Source organism: Sciurus vulgaris (genome assembly GCF_902686455.1).
Source record: "Sciurus vulgaris genome assembly, chromosome: 13".
In the NCBI taxonomy this organism is placed as follows: domain Eukaryota; kingdom Metazoa; phylum Chordata; class Mammalia; order Rodentia; family Sciuridae; genus Sciurus; species Sciurus vulgaris.
The window spans coordinates 50975064-51001613 of record NC_136474.1 but is presented as its reverse complement, the minus strand read 5'-3'; the positions used below and the strand labels follow the sequence as shown (position 1 = coordinate 51001613).

The 26550-nt window shown below is 38.1% G+C and overlaps 1 protein-coding gene across 4 annotated transcripts in view; it reads left to right on the top strand.

Annotated features, from left to right (window-relative positions):
- The first annotated feature begins 1422 nt into the window (after positions 1-1422).
- The window catches only part of OSBPL1A (oxysterol binding protein like 1A), a 200196-nt gene continuing 175068 nt past the window's right edge, over positions 1423-26550 (top strand). For 2 of the 4 annotated variants that reach the window (XM_079108737.1, XM_079108736.1), the window contains exons 1-4: positions 1423-1654; positions 13908-14030; positions 21396-21481; positions 22255-22329. In XM_079108737.1, coding sequence (XP_078964863.1) covers positions 13910-14030; positions 21396-21481; positions 22255-22329 — 282 coding nt within the window. In that variant the 5' untranslated portion in view covers positions 1423-1654; positions 13908-13909. Of the gene's footprint in view, positions 1655-13905; positions 14031-21395; positions 21482-22228; positions 22330-26550 lie in introns of those variants that run through there. The other 2 variants (XM_079108738.1, XM_079108739.1) reach the window with 2 other exon arrangements.

The following is a 26550-nucleotide window of genomic DNA, read 5'->3' as shown; positions in this document are numbered from 1 at the left end:
AATTATGTCAGTAGCAAATTTTTATTTTGTTTTTTGGTACCAGGGATTGAGCTCAGTGACACTAGACCACTGAGCCACACCCCTAGTCCTATTTTGTATTTTATTTAGATAGGGTCTCACTGAGTTAGTTAGTGCCTTGTCGCTGCTGAGGCTGGCTTTGAACTCGAGATCCTCCTGCCTCAGCCTCCTAAGAGGCTGGGTTTACAGGCATGTGCCACTGCACCCTGCTAGTGAATTTTATTTTTGCTGTGAAGATGGTTCAGTATTCTTAGAAAATAAGCTCTGAGGTTTCTTCTTAGACAAATGTGAATGCCTTAGTTACTATATATTTTGCAGTTGAAATATTGTGCTCCTCAAAGTGCTTGTTTTATTCATAAAAGATGATAGTAGTCTGTGATACATAAGCAAGGCTATTTGTTTTCTCCAAACACATCATTCTAAAAGATCTGTCATATCATTTAGCTAACGCGTATAGTGCAACGACCAACTGGCCTGTAACAGGTTCTAAGTACATGTTTCTAGAATTGATTTAAAGAACTATAGTCCCTTTAAAAGTGATACCTATTTCTTTTTCATTGCAAGTGAATATTAAATATATTCGTAAATTAAAATTAAAGGAAAAATTTTAATATACTTATAAGTTGGTTTTTAGTTTGTATAAAATTTTTAGGTTGAAATTATACTCAAGTTCCAACCTTAACATTATAAACTATGTGCTGCTGGGGATATAGCTCAGTTGGTAGAGTACTTGCCTTGCAAGCACAAGGCCCTGCGGTTCAATCCCCAGCACCGCGCAAAAAAAAAAAATAAATAAATAAAAATAAACTATGTGCTAACTACTCTGGCTAGACCTTTTGTGCACCTAGTCTGAAAGATTAGTGAGAAAGCGAGGGAAATTTTGTAAATCCTTATCTCTATGCATCCCTTGCTCCTACATAAATGTTAATACCTGTTTGACATTTTAAGGCCATCCTTTGAAAAGCGTGAAAAGAAAAAGCCGTATAGCTAATTTACACTGCCAATTAAGTTCCCACGGATCAGATCTCAGCCAAACCAAAAAAGAAAACAACAACTAGGTGGCTGGGTGATGTATTTGTTTAATAACGAACCTGCAGAACATTAATTCAGTATTAATATTTTGCTTAAGCTTGGGGGGTCTTCCTCCCCCGACACCTGCAGTTTTCCCTAGACTTCGAGGTAGGGTCCAACTCTTCTGTGGCCTCAGGGTGTAGTGAGAAGAGCACGGAGGTTGCGCCCCTGGCGGTAGCAACTGGCAAAGCCTAAAACGCGCGCCGCCAGCTGGGCAGTGCTGGAGCCCGCCAGACTGGAGCAGGCCTGACCTGAGCCTGCAGGGGCTGTGGGCGGGGCGTCCTGGGGGCGTGGCCCCGCGCGGGTCACGTGTCCGTCCGGCTGCCAACAATTCGGGAAGGCGCGCGCGCGCTCTCGGGCTGGCAGCGGGGCCGGGTAGTGTCCCCGCGCGGAGTCGCACGGCCTCTAGCTCTGCCGGGTGGCTAGCGCCGGGGCCCGGTAGGGTCCTCCGGGAGTGCGAGCCAGAGTCGGTGAGGTCCGCTTCATCGACGTGGGGCTGGCAGACGGAAAGCCTGCGGTCGTGGCCCCCGCCTCAGGAGCTCTGGGAGTCTGGGTGACCGCGTAGGTCAGTTTCTCGCGGCCCACCCCACCTGGAGTCCGAGGCAGCCTCGGGTTCCTGCCAGCCCAGTGCTCCGGGGGGTCTGTCCGCGCCGGGTGGGAGGTGAGCGCTCCTCTCCCGGGTGTATCGAAGGCTGGTCAGGGTCGTGACGCCGCAGCGCGATCTCGGCTTCCCGGCGGCGGCTGGCTGCTCCAACGCTGCGGAAAGTTGTTAAAAGTAACAAACTGTTCGCATTTGTTGCACTTCCACTCCGAGGTGCTACGACTTCGTGCTGGTGCCACATGCATCACCTACCAAGCCTTCAGCTGCGTGCTTGCTCGGTACTTTCGTGTGTGCATGGTAACTTTTCGTTTCCTTCTAACAACGGGAGGATTGATTCACAATGGAAGTCACGAGTTGTTCATGTGACCATTTTTTTTATAATGTACCGCGTGGTCGGCTCAACAAATGTGAAAGAAATCGAAGGGGAATCAGTGAAAGACCGCAGCTGCACAGTAGAAACTAAGGAGTCCCTTGTTCCGAGACCCTAATGATTGGCAGGAGACGTCAAAAGGGTTAGCCTGATTTAGTTTTCAGGTGTCAAAAAAAAAAATTTTTTTAAATGCAGACAATATTGTGTGATAATAAGTTGAGGCTGCTTGAATGTTGCAAATGTACCTTAGGCTTTATGGATGGTTGATAATTAAATTAGCTTTGAAAGTAGTGATGTGTCTCCCTGAAAATTTAAGTATGCACAGTAATGGATGCATTTTGGATATAGACTTTGTGACATCCTCATCTCTTTAACCGGCATTAGGAAAATAGTTTGTTGGTTTGAAGGCTAACCGTGTTCTTATTCTAATCTTGATACTTTGAAATTTTTGCTGCATTGTGATAGGTACACATTCTGAACCTCTCAGCTGAAATTGTAAAGATTTCTATATTAATCAGAGAATAGCCACAAAATCTGATCTTAATCCCCCAATTCTAAATTGCTAGGTGGATTCTGTCCATGGACGATAGGGAGAAAACAGTAACATTGATTAAAAAAATTGTCATTTCTCCCAGGCAAAGAATTCTCTCACAGCATTTAGGAACTGATGCTCAAGATGGGAGTAACAGCCATAAATTGAGTAGGTTGATCTGAAATAGTTGTATCTAGATGTAGGATTTTGTGAGGGTCTTTTATCACATGACAATTGCTAGATATCTAATTGTGAATCAGTAGACATTTGTGGTGGATGGCTAATACTTGACCCTGGAGGCTGCTTATATTTGCAGATTTTGTTATTATGTGGACCTGGGATTCAGGTCAGGAGATAGTATTTCTGTAAAAGACATTCTTCCCCTAGCATTGCCTTAAAGGAAAATGATGCGGTTAACAATCAACTACCGAAGAATACAGCCAGGCTCTTTTGACTATCAGTTAAATAAATTACAAATTTTCTCTTGGTGACTTCATTTTACTTAGAGATACAGCTATGTATTTGATCATGCTTTTCAGTTGGAACTCTTGTGGCAATTTCTTAACCTGTTGACATTACTATCAAACTTCAAGTATTCACTGAAAAAGTCAAAGTAGAAATATACTTAAGTGAGAACACTTGGAGAGAATAAGATAGTACATGTATGTGAAAAATTGAACATTGCTTAGAAGATTTAAACTGTGTCTACCAGAACTCTGACCCTGTAAATTCTGTGCAGTTCCTAGGAAGAGTACAGGTTTTAGCTGTACAGGAACCCTCTTATACCAACAATTCATTAATGAAGTTTCAGTAAAGATTCATGCACTCTGTATAGTACATATTTATGATCCTGGTGACATGTGTCTTTTTTTGGGGGGGGGGTATTGAACTTGGGCACTCAACCACTGCACCACATCCCCAGTCTTATTTTGCATTTTATTTAGAGAGAGTCTCACTGAATTGCTTAGTGTGCCTCCCCATTGTTGAGGCTGGCTTTGAACTTGAGATCCTCCTGTCTCAGCCTCCTAAGCCACTGGGATCACATGTGTGTGTCACCTTCCCTGGTGACATGTCTTTATGATGTTCTTGATTCCTCACTTAATGTGATTTCTCCTGCCAATGCTGTATCCATACTGTCAGTACTGAGGAGGTGGGCAAATATAAGAAATAGTTTTAATGCTGTCAGTGAGAGGTTGTAGTAGTTCAGTCATTTTATCTGAGTTCTTATTCATTAGATTTCAAGTAGAAAATTATGTACTATGTAGTGAAAGCAGTTCTGTTCATTTTCCTATCATGTGACAATAGAAAGTAAACCATGTGTGTTTTGTTTATAAAGCTTCCCTTTAAAAGATTAATGTTGTGCTGCGTGTCTCTAGTTCCAGCTGCTACTCTGGAGGCTGAAGCAGGACAATCACTTGAGACCAGGCTTTCAAGGCGAGGCTGGGTGACTAGACCCCTGTCTTAAAAAAAAAAAAAAAGGCAACCCAAAAAAAGTTACTATAAGAAGAAATTTCTATGATGCATAACTGGTCAGTATTATAATGTGTTTGCAAGATAATTTTCAAATGTAAAATATTCAGTGGGAAACTTTTCAATTCATTTTGCTTATAATTCAAGAAATTTTATTATTAAAAGGTAACATTCTATCCACCTACTTGTTAGTATTTTTTTTTTTTTTTTTTTGTGGTGCTGGGGATTGAACTCAGGGCCTCATGCTTGACAGGCAAGCATTCTACCAACTGAGCTATCTCTATCTTCCCAGCCCTTGTTAGTATTTTTATTACTAAAACTTCATTTATATAGTTTATCTCTACCCTTTGCTTCTACATACCTAGCCTGTTTTGAAATAGGAATTAATAGTTTTCAGAATCTGAGTTGAAATTCAAATGAGGGATACAGCTAAGGCTTATTTTTTTTTTTGGGGGGGGTGCTGGGGATCAAACCCAGGGCCTTGTGCTTGCAAGGCAAGCACTCTACCGACTGAGCTATCTCCCCAGCCCCCTCTTGATTGTTGAAACAAAATTATATCACCTGAAATTTAAATTATTTCATAAAGCAAAGCCATGAAGCTTATTTAATTTTCACCAATTTTAATAAACATTAAGCTTTCCAACTGAATATAGTTAAGATTATAAATAACTAGTGAATAAATAGGATTGTTCTTTTATTATGTCCATTTGGCATCCAAGTGCGTACATATTGGATATGAATAAGGAAAGGTCACATATAAAGTGAACAATAATTTGTTATAAACATTGTATGCTGATTTCAGTGGTTTACACACTGTTGTTATAGCTCAATTCTGTCATTTCTCCCCTAGAAGAGTGATGCTCTTTATGAGGACACAAAGCTTGGAGGAAAGTTTTACTGAATTAAAAATTGCTTGCCAGGTGCAATGGCACGAACCTGTATTCTCAGTTACTCAGGAGGCTGAGGCAAGAGAAATGCCAGTTCAAGGCCAGCCTCAGCAACTTAGCCCGTCTCCAAGGACTGGGGATGTAGTTCATTGGTAGAACACCTGTACAAAAAAACCAAAAAGGTTATTTTATTTAAAACAACAAGGTGAGTGCTTCCTAAATAGCTCTTATAAATTGCTGTTTTCCTTGAATTACCATATTTTGGATATTCCTTTTCAGATAATAAAGCTTCTTAAAATTATGTGCTCACACAGGAAACAAATGGTAGAATCAGTGACCTTTAATTTTAGAGGCCAATCTGACTTCTATGAACTATATATAGTTGTTTCACGTTGTGATTAGAAATTGCAGCTTCTGGCATTTGCTCTACACCTGGCAAGTAACTTTAATTTTGTGCTTTCCAGTTTTTCAATTCTGAAATCAGTGTCAGATTAAATATGAATCTCTGCCTATGTTTAATTTCTAAAATAAGCAAAAAATGCACTTAATTATTGGGTTAATGCAAATGTCGTAGTTGTGTGGGTACATGTGTGCATGTGTATATGACTGACACACAGTCATATACACATCAAAGAACTTACTCACTACAAACTAATTTTGCTCACTACAAACTAATATGATTTAGAGCAGAAATTAATTTTCTTGACACTGCTATGTTTTTACATGCTAATTTTAATTTTTAATACATTCCCAGTATTCAAAGAATGTCGGGAAGAAACATACCATTAAGCAGTTAACACTTTGGAGTGAAGTGCTAAGCATGCTAGTTTCTTTTTGTAAAACTTAATTATTGATGTATTTCAAAAAATTATATTAGTATCAAGCATAAAAGCTATATCTGAGAATTTTTCTGGTGTTTTTTTTTTTTTTTTTTTTTTTTTTTTGTGTGTGTGTGTGTGTGCACGTGCATGCATGCTAGAGATCTAACCCAGGGACTTGTATGTGCTAGGCAGTTGCTCTACCACTGAGCCACATCCTCAGTTGTGTATGTTTTAGTCACAACATACAGTTTTAATGATTTCCGGATAGCTAAATTCCTCAATCCATTTGTAGAACCTTTTCATCATCTAAACTGAAACTGTACCATTAAATATAATAACTTCTGGAACCAACCTAGATGCCCTTCAGTAGATGAATTGATAAACTGGTATATATGCACAATGGAATATTACTCAGCCATAAAGAAGAATAAAATTACGGCATTTGCAGTTAAATTGATGGAGTTGGAGACTATCATGCTAAGTGAAATAAGCCAATCCCAAAAAACCAAAGGCTGAATGATTTCTTTGATAAGTGAAGAATGTTGGACTGTGTAGAGGGAAATGAGGGAAGGGGAGGGGCCGGGGGAAGGAAAGATGGTGGAATGAGATAAACATCATTACCCTGTGTATGTGTACATGAATGGCGAGACTGTACATCATGTCCAACTGAGAAATGAAAAGTTGTACTCCATTTGTGTATAATGAATCAAAATTCATTCCGTTATCATGTTTAATTAAATAGAACAAACAACAACAAATAAATAATAACTTCCATTTTTTTCCTCCCTTAGCCCTTGGCAAATACCATTCAACTTTTGTCTTTATTATTTGCTAGTTATGTAAGTGAAATCATATGATATTTGTTCTTGGTGTGTTTGGTGTATTTCACTTAGCATAGTGTGTTCCAGGTTCATCTATGTTCTAGCATGTGTTAGAATTTCCTTTTTAAGGTCAAATTATATTCCATTGTATGTATTTACCACATTGTGTCAGTGGATTTTTGGGTTGCTTCTTTCTACCTCTTGGATGTTCTGAATAATGCTGCTGTGAACATAAGCATTCAAATACTTGTTTGATTCTCTCCTTTCAGGTTTTTTTTTTTTTTTTTTTTTTTTTTTATGTAGAAGTAGACTTGCTGGATTATATTGTAATTCTATGTTTAATTGATTTTGGAACCACTGTACTTCTCTTATGTTTCATGATGTGCAGGTATAATTGAATGAACTTAGCCTGTATGTCTTTGAATTTTATCTTTTCAAATACTTTTAAGAACTCTATTGGTGAAAGAGGACACATTTTTAAGTACTTGAGTTTTTGGTGTTGTGAATTAGCTCTTGTTGCTGAACTTCATTATCTTTGAATTATCTAGGAATTTTCTACTTTGATTTTGCAGAATTCTTTGATTTTGGAATTATATTTAAAAGTAGCCATTCAGATTATAAAGTGGACTCCTGACCAAGTTTACCATGAAATGATTGCCCTTCAAGCCATATGTTTTAGGGTCTCTGCTAAGATTTCAGAGATGCTGGGATCACAGAACTTATGTACTAAATTAAATGAGTTTTCAGTAGCACAAACTATCAGGTATGAGCACTGGTTTAAGTTATTTACAGTATTTAAAATACAACAAAGTGTAAATTTGCTTTCTACAAATAAGAAATTAGAAGCCTCCTTTCTTGGTCTTGGAAGAAAGGAAACAAGGCAAAACTATTTGTTGTCTCCCAATTTTTGAAATGCAGAATGTTTTCTGTCAAGTTTTTTTTTACCTTGAAAACATTCTCATAACCATTAAAATCTCATTAATAAATTAGAACTTGGAATTGGATGGATGTGAAAGGAGTGGCTGAAAACCCTCCCCAAAAAGTAATCATGAAAAATGCCTTTGAGTTCACTGATAAAGTCTGGCACCAGAGCTGTCATCTCTAGTCCAAGTACCCTGGAGGCTGAGGCAGGAGGATAACTTGCACCAGGGTTCAAGACTAACCTGGGTAATATAGATCTTCCCTCAAAAAACAAAGAAACAAAGCCAAAACTATGTTCATTGATAGAATATAGCACAAATTCATTCTGACGGCTGCATTAAGGGGTAGCTTGTCTTTTTCTTTGGGCTTAAATATCAGAGACAAAGCACTTTTCTGCAATAAACTCAACGATTTTCAAGAATCTTTTAAAAGATATTTTCAACATAAATTTGATATTTTTAATTAATGTAACTTTTAGTCACAGAAATTAAAACTTTATAAAGCAAAATCAAATTGAGCAAAGTAGTAATTACAATCCTAATAATCTTGGGAATATATTTTTACTTTTTTTTTTTTTTTTTTTTTGTGGTGCTGGGGATTGAACCCAGAGCCTTGTGCTTGTGAGGCAAGCACTCTACCAACTGAGCTACATCCTCAACCCGGGGGTATATTTTTAAAATGTTCTCCCTCCTTTGGTATGATTTTATTTCCTGTAGCATATTAGAAATAAACTTAGTTCTATTTTTAAGAAATAATGTAAGTTCATTTTATTTATTTTTTAAGAATACTTTTAATTGTAGATGGGCACCTTTATTTTATTTATTTATTTATTTATTTTTTATTCTGAATTTTTTTTTATTGTAAACAAATGGGATACATGTTGTTTCTCTGTTTGTACATGGCGTAAAGGCATACCATTTGTGTAATCATAAATTTACATAGAGTAATGTTGTTTGATATTTTATTTATTTTTATGTGGTGGTGAGGATGGAACCCTGTACCTCACACGTGCTAGGAAAGTGGGCTACCACTGAGCCACAACCCCAGCCCTATAAATTTGTTTTAGGGGGAGACTTGATTGCTTTGTTTCCAAAGAACTGCATCTACATCCATCTGGTTAACTAATATTTGATTACTTTCTGTGTTCTAGGTACCATGTTAGATATTAGGGATATAATGGGGGTCATAATAGTCATAGGATATTTATTCTGGTCTAGTTTACTGTTCAACCTAGGAATAGCCAAAGAAATGACCACAGGAACGCTCAAAGACTGACAGTGTGGCAAGTGTAAGATGCCAAGAGTTTTATAAAGGGGATGGAGTGCTATTGGGGATGGAGAGGGCAAGTCACACCTCTGTCCAGAAATGTAGAAAGCAATTTATTTGAACATTTACTTTCCCCTTAACATGGGCTTTTCTAGCATAATGCATGGTTTTATTTATCAGTGTGTTATCAAAGGTCAGAGCGATGTGGTAACCTTTAATTCAGTGTTTACTGATTCATCTCCTCACGTGATATTAGGTGACCCTGATGTTGACAGGGGAGCTGCAGCTTCATGTGGATGTCATGTTGGACTCCTGAGCCCTCCTTTTTCTTGAATGCCAAGGTTTTCCTCTCTTCTAGTTCAGGCTCCACAGCCAGGATCATGCCCAGGCATCTAACATCCTAAAAGTGAAGTCTCATCTTCTCTTCAGAAGGAAGTTGCTTTAAAGGGGACTAGTACCTCTCCTTTTTTATTCCCCGCTCTTCAGTTTACCAGAATTAATTTTTTTCCCTGCCTCTCATTTCCACTGAAAGTATTTCATCAATGGCCTATTTGCTGAACCACAAGGCAGTGTTGGGCTTCCTCCTTCACGCCCTTTCTTGGCATTTCATTCTCGTTCACACCCCTCAAAGTACTTTCCTCTCCTATGCTAATAATGTCCTCTACTCTCCCTCCCTCCACCTTTAGTCTTTGTTAGCTCCCTTTCACTGTTCACTGTCCCCCTTTTCTCTAAATGTTGGCCTTCTCCCAGTATATAGGGCCTTTTACCTCTATGATAACTTTTCCTGGTGGTTTTTTTTTTTTTTTTTTTTAATGCTGGGGATTAAACCTAGGGTCTTGCCCATGCCTAGCGTGTGCTCTACCACTGATTTACACCTCCAGTCCCAACTGTTTACATTCTAACCTATAGCCGCTCCCTTGTCCTCAAGCTGTTATTAACTAATTTCTTAATGAACATTTCCATTTCCCAAAGGAATCTCAAACTCACTACAACCAAAATTGTGTCTTTTCTATCTCATATCTTGGTTAATCTCCATATTTTCTATCTAGTTTTGCAGGCTACAAACCTTGTGCACCCTTGTGAGTGACTTTAGGAACCAGTTTACCTTTCACTTTCTCTGTAATACCTTCCATAACTAACGTAGGCAAAGAGCTAATGAATCCTTTTCTCCATTCAATGTCCCTTGTACATTGCAGTGTTTGATACGTGTCATGGTTATCATTTGCATGTTTGCCCTGTTTCAGGAGGGCAGGACTGTCTTATCTGTCATTGTAATTCCTGCCTATAGCAGCTCCTATCATTAGTAGATAGCCAAGAAATATAAATTTTAATCGCAGTACCAGCATTTATGAGCGATTGCCATGGTTTATATATCACAATGGGTTGTTTAGATGATAGATTTGTCTTTTTCCTATTGTGCAGAAATGGAAGAACTTAAAAGTATATCATTTTAGTGTGGTGAGGATCCAAGGGTAATATAAAATACTTCTAGTATGTTTTAAACATATTTACTTCAAATATTGTTTAATCCTTTAATGCATGAAAAGAGTATGAAGTGAAATCTTGTACAGTATGCCAGCAAGTCTAGACTCAATTCTTGTTTAATGTACTTGACTAAAAACAAAATCATCTGTGATAAAATGTGCATTTTTTTAGACATATAGATTTTAAAATTTTTCAATAACTTATACTTGCCTATTACAAAGAAATGCCTTTAAAATAAATAAATAAATAAAACCAACTGATCAGGGTAAACAAACAAAATGCCTTTATGTTGTGGGAAATTTAGAAAATTATCAAAAAGAAACTTTTAGGACTGGGGGTAAGGCCCAGTGATAGAGTGCTTGCTTAGCATGCGCAAGGCCCTGGGGGCCATCCTCAGCATTACAAAGGGAAAAAGAACAGCCCTCATTATCACTGATAATTTCACCACAAAGAGTAGTCACTGTTACCCTAATGTCTTTTCCTACCCTTTCTCTGAGTATTTAGAGCACATATAGTGATTATATGATACCACATAATCTGTGCTACAGATGGAACCAGTTTGACTTAACAATATATTGCAATTTTATAGTTTTAGAAGTTTTTGATACTCTTAATGGTTTTATATTTAGTTATGGAAATGAACCTTTATTGATGAAACTTTGATGGTTTGTTTTATATATAATGTTATAATTAATGTAAGTATTGTTAAAAATTTAAATTGATCAAATGTTATTTAAAAAATTATTTTAGTTGTAGATGGGCACAATACTTTTATTAATTTATATTTATGTGGTGCTGAGGATTGAACCCAGTGCCTCACATGTGCTAGGTGAGTACTCTACCACTGAGCCACAATCCCAACCCCCAAATGTTATTTTAATAAGTGTATGCATTAATGAATGCAGAGGGGATTATTTATAAAAGCTGATTAGCATTATGGTTGCTGTTAGAGGTCTCTCAGGAAGCAATGTGTGGTGGCACAGGCCTGTAATGCCAGTGGCTCAGGAGATTGAGGTAGGAGGATTTCAAGTTTCAGCCAGCTTCAGCATTTTATCAGGGCCCTCAGCAACTTGAGACCCTGTCTGAAAATGAGACGATAAAAAGGGCTGGGGATGTGCCCAGTGGTAAGGTACCTCTGGGTTTAATCCCTGGTACCGAAAAAAAAAAGTTTCTCAGGAAAATTTTCTTTGAAAATAAGTCTTGGTTGAGAGTCTGCTTTGTCTGCCCAGAGACTTCATAGAGCTTTTTCAAAGGAAGTCAACAAACATGCCTTCCAGTGTGGTTATTTATTAGGGTTGTAGCAGGGAACAGGTCTTGGCCTCTGGTTGGCAGGAATTTGTAAGGGAAGAAGGCTGCTTCTGAGCATACAGGCCAACCCCTGGTTCTCAGGTATAGGTGGAATAGAGCCCTTCTGAGGGGTGGAATAATAATTCTTGGCAGCAAAATGTGGAGAACCTGTAAGTTTGCATGTGACTCACGCAGCAAGTATGGATAAGATCTAGGCCAAGCACACAACTGCATTTCAATATTTCATTTTACTCTGGAATTCTCTTTATTATTTCTTGTTTCCTGTATCCCATGTGTTCCCCTTTCTTGATTTGTGAATATCCTCCATTAGTATCCTGAGAAATTGGAGAATGAGAAATAAATTTTGTCCTTTTTCCTAGAAGCTCATAGAATCTTCTTTGTCATAAAAATTCTAAAATTTCATGATGGTATGCTTTAGTGGACTTTCTTTTGTCTATAGAACTAGAAATTTTCCAGAAGTTTTGGGTTCTCAGTGGATTCTGCAGTGCTGTAAAGTTTTTCTGAATTATTTTGTCCCTCTGATTTCTGTGATTTCTTTTTCTCAAACTTCTGTCATTTGGCTGTTCTATCTCCTGATTAACTAGTCCTCTTGATTATCTTATATTTTCTTTCCTGTTTTCTTCACAGCTGTATTTTGTAGGAGGTATTCACAAGCTTATTTTTCAGTTTTCACTAAGCTTTTATTTTCACTATTTTAAATTTACAATGTTCTTTTTTCCTACAGTTTTAAGAATAACTTTTTTGTTGTTACAGGATAAAAGATCTTTCATTCTCTAAAGATATTAATTTTCAATTTTTAACTTTTTCTCTGAATAATTTGTTTTCTCTAGGGACCTTTTCTTTATTTGTTTGGTTCTGGTTTCTTCAAGTTTTTGATACTTTATTGAGTTATCTTGACCTTGGTCATGGGCCCTTATCTGAGAGTAGGGAACTAGAAAACTGATTGAAAACTTAAAAAGTAGGTGAGCCTATTTATTTACTTATTTAATTTTGAGATAGGGTCTTGCTAAGTTGTTTATGACCTCACTCAGTTGCTGAAGCTAACTTTGAATTTGGAGTCCTCCTGCTTTAGCCTCCTCAGCTGCTGAAATTACAGATGTGCATCACTGTGGCTGGCCATTAGGTGGGCCCTTTTGACCACCAACTTCTTCTCAAGGTTCAGCCCTGCTTGGACATTACCTGGGGGCTCCTGCTAACTTTCTCCTTGAAATGTATTTTCCTTTAGGGAGTATAATTAGTTAAGTCTCGCGGAGTGAAGTGCTTGGCTTTCCAGCATTAGAAATATTGGGGGTCCTGCTGTTAACTCTGCATAGGCTACTTTTTTTTGAAGCCACCTCTTCAATATTTGTCATCCATCCTCTAGCCTAGAGGCCATCTCTTTTAGCCTACATAGGAGATTTTTTGGTTTGTTTGTTTTTAACTGGTTCTGTTGTTGGACATAGGTTGTTTCTAACTTTTTCACTATAGTAAGTAATGCAGTCTTTATGAACATGCTTATAAAATAATCTGGTGTATTTTTGTAGGATAGATTCCTAGAAATAGAGTTGCCCAGACAGAATTAGCGGGATGAGTTGCATTTTGAAGTTTGTTGATAATCACTAAATTGTTGCCTCTCCCCGACAATGCATTTCTATTCATACTAGCAGTTTATAGGTATGCACATTTCTTGTCCATGCCAGAACTGTAATTTTTTTTACTCTTGCTAATCTAGTGGGTAACAAATATCATTTGTGTTTAATCTGTATTTATTTGATTATTAGTAAGAAATTTGATTTATTCTGAAAATTGCTTTTCATAAGACTTACTCATTCTGATAGGTTTTAAATTTGGTTATGGGTTTGTGTTTAGTTTGGGGTTTGGTAAGAACATAGAAAAAAAATTTAAGTATAACCATTCCAGAGTCCTTATCTACATTTTTACTATTCATGATTTTTTGCAGAGTTTTGGAGTGTTAATTTACATTTGTATCACAATATTTTTATGTGACTGGTCATATTTTAACTGAGTATCTGGTTATTAATGCAGTAATAATAACTATTTTAGCTTTTTACATATTTGAATATTTTTGTATATATAATGTTATAACAGTTCGTGAGGTTGGTTGAATTTTGCAGATGAGGAAAGTAAGGCTTTGAGATATTAAGAAACTTGCCTAAATGTGTAATATACTTCTTTGATAATAATACAAAAGGTCAGGTTGTGGTCCTGCTACTCAATTCATGTGTCTGTTATTAGTGGCAAAATGAAGATGATGCTTTCCCTTTTATGTTTTAGCAGGTAACATCCCAAAGCTAATTATGTTCTTAGATAATAGCAATATTATCTCTTTAAACTAGAAATGAACACAGAAGCAGAACAACAGCTTCTCCATCATGCCAGAAATGGCAACACGGAAGAAGTAAGACAGCTGTTAGAATCCATGGAGAAGAATGAAGTAATTGCTGACATTAACTGCAAAGGTGAGCTTTCACTGGATTTCTCAATTTTCTCTTGGGAATCCATATTATTCTATCATAAACTTAACTCTATTCTTTCTGATCTTGCATGTGATGAATCTTTATCTCTTATCCTTGGAAGATCCTCTGCAAAATTGAGTGAAATGTTTTTCCAGTTCCCTCTAAGCCAGAAGAATTGAGATCCATTCTTAAAATTTTTATGGATCCTAAACCTTATAGGTGCCAAGGTTGAGTCCATATCACACATTTTCTGATAACTTTTTTTCTTCTTGTAGATACTGTAGTTGAGCCAGTAGGTCTGAATGATTTCTGTGTGCTCAGCATGTAAGGTCTTTGGAGATAGTGATGAAGAGACAGACAGGATCCCTTCCCTCATTGAGATTGGTCTACTAAATTAATAAGTCAGACTAGTTTACATTACAGAATATTGATAATGTAGGTGCCAATATTACATTACAGTATGTGTAAGTATGGGTACTTTCGGGTCCCAGAAGAGAGGTATATAATTTGAACTTGAAAGGTTAGCTTCTTAGAGTAAGTGGTTCTAAGAGTGTGTAGGAATCAACCAGGTGAAGATAGAGAAGATAAGGGTTTCAAGGCAAAAGAAACAGATGTGCCAAGATCTGAGTTGAGAGATAGTGTACATGGCAAGAGCCCACAGGAGATAGAGAGGAGGTATAAAGCTATATCAGTAAGTAGCAGCCAGATCTTAATGTGCATTTTGTAGCAAGGTTGCAAATACATTACAGCCTTGTACTTAGAGGTGCAGAGAAATAGAATTTATTCTCTAAAATGGTTTGGCATTTTAACAAGCCCTTTTACATTATGGGGGTGAGGTAGAAGGACTAAAAGTTAATTTTGGGGTACTTTGGTTTAAGTAGCCCTTTTGATAAACACCTTTTCCTCCCTTCCCAGTGTCTCTCCTGAATTGACTTTTAAAGTGTAAAGGTGGGCCTTACTCTATATTTGTGCAGTGGAGACAGATGTCTTCAAATTCATGAGGTAGCCTTTGGTTCTGCATTGACCCTTGTTTTAGTGCTCCTTAAGCATTTGTAGCTGAAGCGAAGCTTAGCTATAAAGCTGAACTTGGATCTCTCCATCTGTCATATAATACAGGTGGTTCCTTGGCTCTCTTTGGAGATTTACCTGGGTCATCCTTGACTTTATATCACCCCGAGCCTCTTTTTGTCACATCTTCATTGTATTAAACTCAGCCACACTCCTCTTCAAAGAAACAAGACCAATAGAATATGTGTAATTATAAGGGGGGATTTATTGGGTTGGCTTCTATGATCAGAGGCTGAATAGTCCTACAATGGCTGTCTGCAGACTGGAGGGCCAGAAAATAGTAGCTGCTCAGTCCAAGAAACTGATAGCTTCAGTACTAGGAGAGAGAGAGAGACCAGTGATTCAACCTGAGTCCAAGACTTAAGAAAGTCCCCTAGAGAACTACTGGTGCAAGTCCAGGGCTGAAGAATCTGCTCCACCATGCACCATCTCAAAAGGGTTGCACTCTTGAGGGCTTTCCTTCTTCCTTCTCTCTCTTTTTTTTTTTTTTTTTTTGTTTCATCCGGGTCTCTAGTTATTGGAGTGAACTACTCAGTCCACTGACCCACATGCCAGTCTTTTCTGGAAACACCTCCACAGACCTATCCAGAAGTAAGTTTTATGGATTTTGTAGGCATCCTTCAGTCTACTCAAGTTGAAAACCAAAATTAACCATTGTACTCCTAGTCCACTCTTGGAAAAGTGTCTATGTGGGAATGTATTGAAATGTGGGAGCCTAGGGTAACTTAGCTTAATCAAAAGTTAGTCTTCCCTCTTCATGCATTACAGAGGTTGCTTTGATATGGCCATCTTGCAGGTGGGTGCTAAGATAGGTAGCCTGCTAGGGATCTTTTCCTTGCACTCAGGTACAGCCTGTTCTCAAAATCTTCTCAGTTTATCTCAGTTTATCCTACTTATTTTATCATCTTCTCCCATCCCCACTTCCTGTCCCAGGGAAGACTGTCTTCAGATGGATTTATGGATGTTTTCATCCTTTCTCATAGATTCTCCTCCTGTTCTAGAGCAGCAAACCTGGCTTCACCCTCAGCTGGGAGGAAACCATGATCTGAATTGTCTAGAAACTGTAGTCTGAGTTGGCCAAAGTAATTTTAAAATTTCTTTGCATCCTTCAGCAGAGACTGATGCTCAGTCTTTACCTCAGAATTTTTTTCTTTTTCTTTCTTTGTTTTTTGAGATGGAATCTCCCTAACTTGCCTAGGCTGACTTCAAATGCAAGATCCCCACCCCCACCAACCTCCCTAATAGCTGAGATTACAGGCATGCATCATAGAACCCAGCTTATTTTTAATACTAAAAATGTTTAATAATCCTCAATGATCCTTTGCTGTCTACTCTCCTCACCCATCCATAGTTTCCTCATGCCAATTAGTGGAAAGCCACCTACTTAGGTAAAACTGAGAGATAAGTGTTAATGGTTTTTTCAAAATTTCATCAGTTAACCTTTGTCCAAAGGCCAGTTTGAGGGGTTTATTTAGAGGAGTAATAATCAGATGATGTGCAGTTCTCTTACTGAAGGAAATGGGTAAGACTGGATGTAGAAATGTTTCCCTTTGGGAGTTCCTTCCTAGCATTTTTTGATTTTCTTATATATCCAAATCCTAAGATATTAGGAAATGGTACAAATTAGTATATTCTGTAAGATTTAAAGCTTAACAATCAACATATAGATGTTACTGTTGGAAGGAATCTACTGATCTTAAGTTGAAAGTGAGAGAATGGAGCCTTGACAGGCAGAATTGAAGGTTAAGGTGAACATTTCTAACTAGTGTTGCATACAGCTGTTCCCTTATTATAAGTATGTCCTCATGGTTCTGTCTGTTGCTAAAATGAGTCAGTCTTATAAATAAAAATAAATATTAATGTTTGTGTATGTTATATACTTCATATAAATGAGTGGTGTTTCAAGAAATAAGTTCTGGTAGCAGAAAAAGGACTTCTGTTGGCTGCTTCAACATGTGCTTCTAAACAGTGCTGTCATTTTTCCAGGAGCTCAGATGTGAAGTATTTGAATATTATCCAATCAAGTCTGCTGGTGTTTTCCAGCATGTTAGTATTCTACACAGGGTTCTATTCTTTGTAAATACGTCTTATTCACTGAACATTTTAAAAATACTAGGATAACTAATTATAAAAAATGTTAGAGGGCTGGGTTTGTGACTCAGTGGTGGAGTGCTTGTCTAGCATGCATGGGGCACTGGGTTTGATTCACAGCACCACATATAAATAAATAAAATAAAGGCCCATCAAAAATGTTTGAAGTATTTTAAGAATAATTACAATTTTAAAAATTGAATTTTTGGATACAGAATCCCACTTGGAAACACTAGACGTGAAGAGATCAATTCAGAGGCTGTTATAGTAAAATAGAGGAGCTACTTGTGGGTAGATAGGACAGAAGCAGGGGGAATGGAGGAAAGTATATGTAACATATTAATATTTAGGAGGTAGAATTGATAGAACCAACAGAGTGTGGGGGATGAAAAGGAGAAAGCAGCAAGGGTAATGCTGATATCTGCCATGAGTAATTAGGTGAATGGTAGGCAGACAGTTGTGAAAATAAGAGAAGGGGAATGGGGAGTGTTTGTGTGTGGATGTGAATACATGGAATGAAGAACGAGCTCAGCTTTGTATTTTCTGAGCCTGAGGGACTTTTGCATCATGCACCTGGAAGGTGTCTGAGACTTGGAAGTGGAAATCTGTTTTTTTAAGTCAACAGCATGTAAACAATGTAGTTGGAGAGGGCCAGGAAATACCATTTTTGAAGTTGCCAGTAATGAACTCGTTAGAGAAAACTAGAGCTTCCCACTTGGAGAAAGTTCCAGAGATGTGAGACTGTAGAGTGCAGGGCTGTGGCAACCAGGGAGGACCATTCATCCTCTTTGATGCTAGCAAGGTGACAGCAGAAAAGAGTCCTTGAGATTTGGTGTCAGTGCTTTTGGTAAAGGTTGAGCATAGAGTAAATGACATGGTGGGAGATGAACATATTCTTCAGTGGATGGGTACTTGATTGGAAGGAATGGGGTGGAAAGAGCAAAGTGAAAAGTAGAAACAGGAAGGAAGAGCGAGGAGGAGGATGGTTGGTAGGGAGCTTTGAATCAGGGAGGTTTGTTTTTGTTTGTTAGATGTGAAAGACTACTTACTTGCTCCTTCCTATGAGCAACCAAAGAGGGAAAGATTAAAAACAGGGATGGGTGGTTGGGGTTGTGGCTCAGTGGTAGAGCACTGCCTAGCATGTATGAGGCACTGGGTTTGATTCTCGGTGCCACATTAAAAAAATAATTAAGTGAAGACATTGTGTCCATATACAACTAAATATTAAAAAAAATAGGGGTTGGGGGAAAGTACCTGAGAAGCAGGAAGGGATGGCATCTAGAAAGAATGATTAGTCTTTAACATCAGGAAGGAGGAATGGTGGAATTACATGTAGATAAAGGTGGGATGGTAACTTTGTTGCTGGGAAGCCCAAAAAGTCCTATAAAAGCTACTATTTTTACTGTGAAGCTGAAAGATGATGTCATTGCTAAGGGTTGAGATGCCTGCAGAAGAAACTTGAGAATAGTGATAGATTGAAATCTATCACTATTGTTATGGAATGTAGGAGAGACAGCTGAAGAGGGCATTATAAGGTTCAACTAGCTGAAATGTGGAATACTGAAGTCATGCTTCCATAAATCAATAAGGTTTTATTATTTTTTCTTTACTCTTGATTAGCAACCTGGGTGTGGTTATAGAGAAACTGAGCTATATGTTTTATCATATTTTGTGGTTTTTCTAGGTTGCTGTGACAAAGATAGTGAAGCAAGGATATGAATTTAAAAAATATTGACAGGTGTGGTAGGGCATGCCTAAAAACCCAGCTACTTGGGAGGATGAGGCAGGAGGATCACAAGTTTGAGGCCAAGCTAAGCAACTTAGTAAGACCTGGTCTCAAAATTAAAAATGGGCTGGGGATATAATTCAGTGGTAGAGTGCCCCTGGGTTCGATACCCAGTACTGGAAATAAAGTAAGTTATTTGCCAGGTACCGTGGCACATACTTGTGATTCCAATACTTGGGAGGCTGAGGCAGAGGATCACAAATTGAGGGCAGCCTAGGCAAGTTGGTCAGATCTTGTCTTGAAATAAAACTAAGGGTTGGGTATGGAGCTCAGTGGTAGTACCCTTGCTTAAGCACTTGTGAGGCCCTGGTTCAGTTCCCAGTGCTGCGGGAATAAAAGGATCAAGGAATATACATCAGATTTATTGAAGTCACTATGGGGGTTATTTATGTGCATGAAAAATGATTAAAGGGCTGAGGAGCTGATTAAATAGAAGAACAAGAGAACAAGTGTGTGGGTACACCTGTGAGCAAGCTGGCAGGTTGGGTGTTTGTGTTCATAATGGTGACCAAGTTTTGGCTTTGGCAATGGGTATGTGACACTGAGCAGCACAGTTTGTGAGAAATGAGGGGAGCTGAGAAGCCAGTGTACTTGAGTAGGCTATAGGTACCTCAAGATGGTAAGAAGAGAGACTGCTGCCCAAAGTTGTGTAGTTAGGATGAGTCACTAGAAGGCTGGCATGTGGTGGCCTCAGAGGACGCTTTTGAGGGGCGCTATGGCTCAGAGGGATTGTGACATGAGTGGCAAAGTCATTGACCATGGACAGCAGTGGTTTTTTGATGTGGAGGTTTATACAGCTTCTCTTTGGTGAGGTAAGTGGGAATGGGGGCCTCCTCCTGAAGAATAAAGGGGGGGGGGTCATTGTTAGGAAGAGCTAGGTTTCTTTTACAAACAGTAGGCAAAAGAAATGTTCACTGAACTCTTCTGAGGCTCTGGGATTTATTGACTGGGTAATTAGATGTTCCATGGGGCACACAGGTGAAAGGAAACAGATGGAGCAGTTTGGGTAAATGGCAGACACTCACAGGCACACTTATGGCAGCTGCAGTCCTCCATGCCTCTGTGTGTGTGTGTGTGTATGTGTGTGTGTGTGTTGGGCGGGTAGGCATGTGTTTGGAGCCTGATGTGGATACTCCAAAGTTGGTTGCTGAAGATTCCGTTGGTTCAGAATCTGATGTCCAGGAGCTGAGAGCTGTGTGTAATGTAGGCAAGGTCCTTTGGTCCACTTTGACCATTAAACCACAGGCTTGTCTTCGGGAATAATTCCATGGGAGCAGTGGATTCTGGGCTGTGATGGGCCCTCCAGGGTGGTAGGCTTTGGGAGTTTGATCAGGCTGTATTCTTTGCAACCTGATTTAAAATTCTGGTAAGCTTTTGGAGCTGTCTCAACTCTAAGCTGTAGTACCCTTTATCTTTTTTTTTTTTTTTTTTTTTTCCTGAATTGAATTACATAGCTTTAGTTTTTGTAACATCCACTTGTGTTATACTTCTCTTCAGCTCTGCTGCTAGTATCTGACATTTCATAATGTTTAACTTTGGTTCTGATTTTCTAGTTGAACTCTAGCACCCTGGTAGCCCAATATTCTCATTAACTGAGTTTTTTATCTGAAGTCAGAGAACTAACAGTGTTCCACATGCTGCAGGATTCCACATATGGTGCAGGTTTTCAGAGTGGCTCTGCGCTGACTTTGGCTCCTCTATTCACCCTCCTTAAGTGGTACAGGTTTTCAAAGAGAGTTGCTTATCATGAAATGTTATGTGAGGAGAACCAAGTCTTTGCTACATGATAAGATAAAGACTCAACTCCAGATCCAACAAACTCTAGGGATCATGTAGTTCATGTAAGCCCATTGTGTCTCCCACTGGGCTCTTTGAGGAGTGTATTAATCTGTCACTGTGACAAAGTACCTGAATGAACAGCTTAAAAAGAGGAAAGGTTTGTTTTGGTTCATGTTTCAGAGGTTTTAGTCCACAGTCACTTGGCTCTGTTGTTTCTGGGCCTATGATGAGGCAGATTGTCATAGCAGGTAGCACCTGGAGGAGCACAACTGCTTATCTCATGGTGGGCAGGTAGGGAAGAGAAAGAGCTCACTTTTATAGTACAGCCCTTCCCCCAAACTCATTATGCTATGAATCCATAAATGGATTAATTTATTCATGATGTCAGAGCCCTCATTACCTCACCTTCGAAAAGCCCCACCTCTGAGCATTGCTGCATTAAGGACCAAGCCTTCAATAAGTTTGGGGGGGACATTTGAGATCTAAACCATAAGAATATAAAAAAAAAAAAGAATATTAAGTCAAAAAGGTGGCACTCATCTGTCTTGTGAGTTCCCATCTTTGCATTCTCTTGGTAGGCAGAAATTCACTTTGTTGTAAAACTACCTAAATAACATCTAATAAAAATCTCTTTCCATTTTTAGGAAGAAGTAAGTCTAACTTGGGCTGGACACCTCTTCATCTGGCATGCTATTTTGGACATAGACAAGTGGTCCAGGATTTGTTGAAGGTCTATTTAATTTTTTAATGACTATAATGAATAATTATTATGGAAATTATAGGATAAAAATCTTAGAAAAGCCAACTGAACCATAATAGCTTATTAAAGCAATAGCTCATCATTAAAAGACAATTTTCTTTACTAAAAACATGAATTAGGTTAGCTTGATTAATTAAAATTCAGTTATTTTAATAATTTGATTTTTACATTATTGGCTTTTTTAAGTGGCAAAGCAGGCATACTAATTAATGAAGATATAATTTTCAGTTTTATAAGCATGACAAGTTGAAAAAATAACCAAAGCGCATCCCACATTAAAAAATAATGTCAGAATCTCTTAGCACTATACTTAATGAGATTTGAGACCTCATATTTCTCAATTCTCTGAACAATTTTTCACATATGAATGTTTTTGAAATTGGATTGTATCTTATTCTGTACATTTAATGGGGACATTTTTTTTAAATCTGAAAACTTATTACCTTCATGGTGGAGGAAGTAGTACTACATTTGGAGACAGTATGGCTGCTTCTAAAGTAGAGTGAAGATGGATAGATTTTTAAAGAAAATACCTTTCTGTTCTACTTCTCTGTTAGACTTTTACCATTCAGGAAACTTACTGTTTACTTTTACTATGAATTGAATTTAGTTTTACTAGTGACAACCAAACAATATTAGGAATTACTCTAATTTTGAAATATTTAATGTATTTTTAAAAATTAATTTCACTTTTTTCTGTTTCTTGACACGTGAAAGGTATTTAAAGTTTTCATGTTTACTAGGCTGGTGCAGAAGTGAATGTATTAAATGACATGGGAGACACGCCACTTCATCGAGCTGCTTTTACAGGACGAAAGGTGAAAAATGTTCTAATTTCAATGTTTACAAGTGAAATATTTGGAAGAGCAGACACCACTATTTTCTCTGTTATAACCATTTGCTCAGCAACTGGACAAAGTCATTAGAAAATGTATAGGCCGACTGTCTTGGGCAAAGGTGTACAAAACCTTGAGTTGACAATGCCGTCAAATGCTAAGGTCATGGAACCCCTGTGCTGTCCTTGATAGAAGGTTGCTTAGCTTCTGCCTGTGTACCCCAGCAGTGGGAACTCCTGATTGCTCTTTTTTTTTTTTGTAAAAATAGCTTCTTCAAAGGTATAATTTACATTGCATAAAATTCCAAACTATAAGTGTACATTTGAATAATTTATAGTACATTTGCACAGATGTACAGTCATTGCCATAATTCAGTTATACAGCATTCATTTGTTTTATCTTTAGATATTTGCCTTCTCCTCAAGATTTCTTACAAATCATGGACTTGTCTGGCTTCTTTAATTGAGCATAATGTGGTTGAGGATCATAATATTGTAGCATGTGTCAGTAGTTTGTCCCTCTTTGTGCATGAATGATATTCCATTGAACAGATACACTGCATTTTGTTATCTGTTCTCCATGTATTGAAAGGACCAGCTTTTCACTTTGTTGAAAATTAATCGATCATAATGTGAGGCTTTATTTCTGTTTTTACTATTCTCTTCCTTGATCTCTATGTCTGTCCTAACATCAGTTTATTGCAGTAACTTTATAATTATTTTGATGTCAGGTGTTATTATAAATTCTCCAGCAGTGTTTTTAAAAATTATTTTGACTACTTCAGTCCTTTGTATTTCCCATATACATTTTAGAATTGTCAATTTCTATAAAAATGCCTACTGGAATTTTAATACCTACTTGAATCTATAGATTGGTTTAGGGAGATTTGCCATTTTCACAATTTTGAGTCTGCTAGTCTATGAACCTGAAATGCATCTTCATTTATTTTTTAGAGCTTTAATTTTTCTCAGCATTGTTGACATTTAGGATATTTCTATCCCCAGAAAGTTTCTTTGGGAACATAAAGGTCTTTGACTGCTTTTGTTAAAAACTGACCTGGCCCTAATCTGTGGAATTTGGAATGCATCTAGCCTGCTGATATCTCTGCTCAGTTAGTATATTTTAATATGTTAATATAGTTTTCCAGCACCCCTGCATCGACATAGCTTAGTGGTCAGCCAGTGTTTGGGTACTAATGGTCTTAAATGCTCAGTCCCATAGGTAACTCAAACTTTCTGACTGTGGGCCTGTTTTTAGACTGGAGAATGCTTTCAGAGTTAAGGCATTTCCCAGTTCTGCCTCTGCTCTGAATTTCTGAAGAGTGCTCTCTTATATCTCCGGCACATGAGTGATGTTTCCTAGCAGCTGAGTGTGTGTGTGAATCTAACCTACTCCTCCTCTGGTTCTTTCTTTTCTAAGATCTCCCTGTTAGATATCAGGCTCTTTTGTCTGTATAGGAGGCAGAGTAATGGTACCCAAAGATGTCCATATCTTAATTCCTGAGATTTGTGAATATGTTCAGTCATGTGGCAAGGGGAAATTAAAGTTGCAGATAGCATCAAGGTTGCTAGTTGGCTAATCTTCAGATAGGAAGATTATTATGGGTTATTTAGTATAATCACAGAAATTCGTAGAAGTTCAAGAGGGAGGCAAAAGAGGAGTCAGAATTGGAGATGTGGCCAGTTAGATGCAGTGGAGGAAGGGGCTATGAATCAAGCAAGGAATGCTGATGGCCACTAGAGGGTGGGAAACAAGGAAACAAATCCCCCCACAGAGCCTCTGGAAAGAACCAGCAATACCTTGATTTTACCTGATGAGCACCATTTCAGGTTTTTTTTAAATACAGAAGTATGGATAGTAAATTCCTGTTGTTTTAAACCACCAAGTTTATGTAATTTGTTACAATAGAATCGTTTGCACTCTAATGGGGAAAGCAACCCATGCTACTAGTTATTCAGGTTTTCCCATTTGTTTCCTATGGAGTTTGCTACTTTTACTCCTAATGTCTTTTGGTTTAGGTTTTCGCCTTTTGTTTCAAATCAAGTCGGTTCTGTTTGGCAGGAAAGCTACTGGCTGTCACTGCCAGCCCTTCCCTGGGCAAACATCTTTGGGCAAGTGGGGAAGAGTTAACTGCCTGTGGCTAGAAAGCTAATGACTCCTGATGTTCTAACCTAAGTTCTAGCAGTTCCTGTGGAATAACTGCTTTTCTTGGTTTATAGTTTCTTTAGTGGCTATCCCGCACTACAGATATGCTTAGTTTTGATGATTTTGCCTTTTTTGTACTCATTTTTCAGGATAACAGTCCTCTGAGCTCTAAATGCCACCACAACCAAAAGTTGTTTCACTCCATTTTTGTGATTTTTCTGATTATTTAAATGATGTAGTAAATCAACTATGAGATAGTATTTTTGTTTACTCTGATAATTGACTGTTGTCCAACATGATCCCTAAAGATTATTTATTTATTTTTAGTACTGGGGATTTAACCCAGGGTTGTTTAACCACTGGACCATGTTCCCAGCCTTCTGAATTTTTTTTCTTTTGAGACAGGATTTCACTAAGTTGCTTAGGGTCTTGCTAAGTTGCTGAGTCTGACCTTGAACTTGCAATTCTCCTGCCTTAGCCTCCCAGGTTGCTGGGATTACAGGCATGCACCACCATGCCCATTTCCTAAAGAATATTTTGTAATCACATAATTGAAAGGTTTATGTATTTCATTACAAGCTACAGAATGAATATTACGATTTTGCTTCACTTTTCATTATTCTAATGACTAGATTTAACTAATTTTTTATAAATTATCTTGCATTGACCCAGTAAGTATATTCTAAGGTGCTTTTTTGTGTGTGTGTGTGTGTGTGTGTGTGTGTGTGTGTGTGTGTGTGTGTGTTGAACCCAGGGGTGCTTAACCACTGAGCTACACCCCCCCAGCCCTTTTTATTTTTTATTTGGAGACAGGGTCTCTGTTTTAGTCAATATTTTCATTGCTGTGATCTCAGACAACTGGCTCTCTTCTGGGGCTCAAGGTGAGGCAAAACATCACAGTGGGAAGAGTGTGTGTGGTGGAGGAAAGCAGCTCAGGACATGATCAGGAAGCAGAGAGAGAGCATCCTCACAGACAAAATATAAACCCCAAGGACCCACCTCCAATAACCCACCTCCTCTAGTCACACCCTACCTGCCTACAGTCACCACCCACTTAATCCCTATCAGGGGATTAATTCACTGATGAGGTAGGTTAAGATGCTCATAACCCAATCAGTTCACCTCTAAACTTCCTTGCTTTGTCTCACACATGAGCTTTTGGGGGGTACAGCTAAACCATAACAGTCTTGCTAAGTTACTTAGGGCCTCCCTTGATTGCTGAAACTGATTTCAAACTTGTCATCCTCCTGCCTCAGCCTCCCAAGTTGCTGGAATTACAGGAATGTGTTACCACACCTGGCCTGAGTATCTTTGAATTAGTAAATTTCACGTCATTTCCAGCCTATCCCTAAGTTGATACTTGTGAATCAGATAAGAAGTCTTACTAAGGTGAGAAAATGGTACTTCTTATAAGAAAACAACTAACAATAAATGTAGATTAATTGCTATGCTCAACTCGGGTTTCAAAAGTGAACTGCAAATTGACTTGCATAACACATATGTGAACCACTTGCCATTTCCCTTAATGGCCTTGAACTTCTCATCCTTTTCTGTGGACTGCAGAATGTTTTAGTGCCATCTATTTACCATACATACCCATTTTTAAAAATAGTATAACCCAAGAACAATTGCCATAAATTTTTTCTGACTTCTTGCAGTTGGAAAGAAGCTGTGCTTTTCCAGATTTCCTGGACACATAATATTTTCAGTCACCTTATACTTTGACATTAGAGTTACTGTTCTGTGTGTTTTAACTTTCTTGCTAGCTTGAGTATAATCTTGTTCTCAAGGATTTAGCGCAATTCATTTTTTGTCTTCTCTGCAAGTTTACTACCCATCTCTGTGATTACATGGATCAAAGCAATTATTAAAAACGGTTGGCTCTTATTTGGCTATTTCTGTTACTCTGGTACTTTGAACAGGAGACCATACTAAATTGGGCCTTAGTTTGTTGTGTTAGTACGTGTTTTGTTATCTGTTGTATCTGAAGATAACATTCAGCTCAGGCTAAATGTTTTGTGTCATATAAAAATGCTTGAAAATTTATGTGCTTAGGGA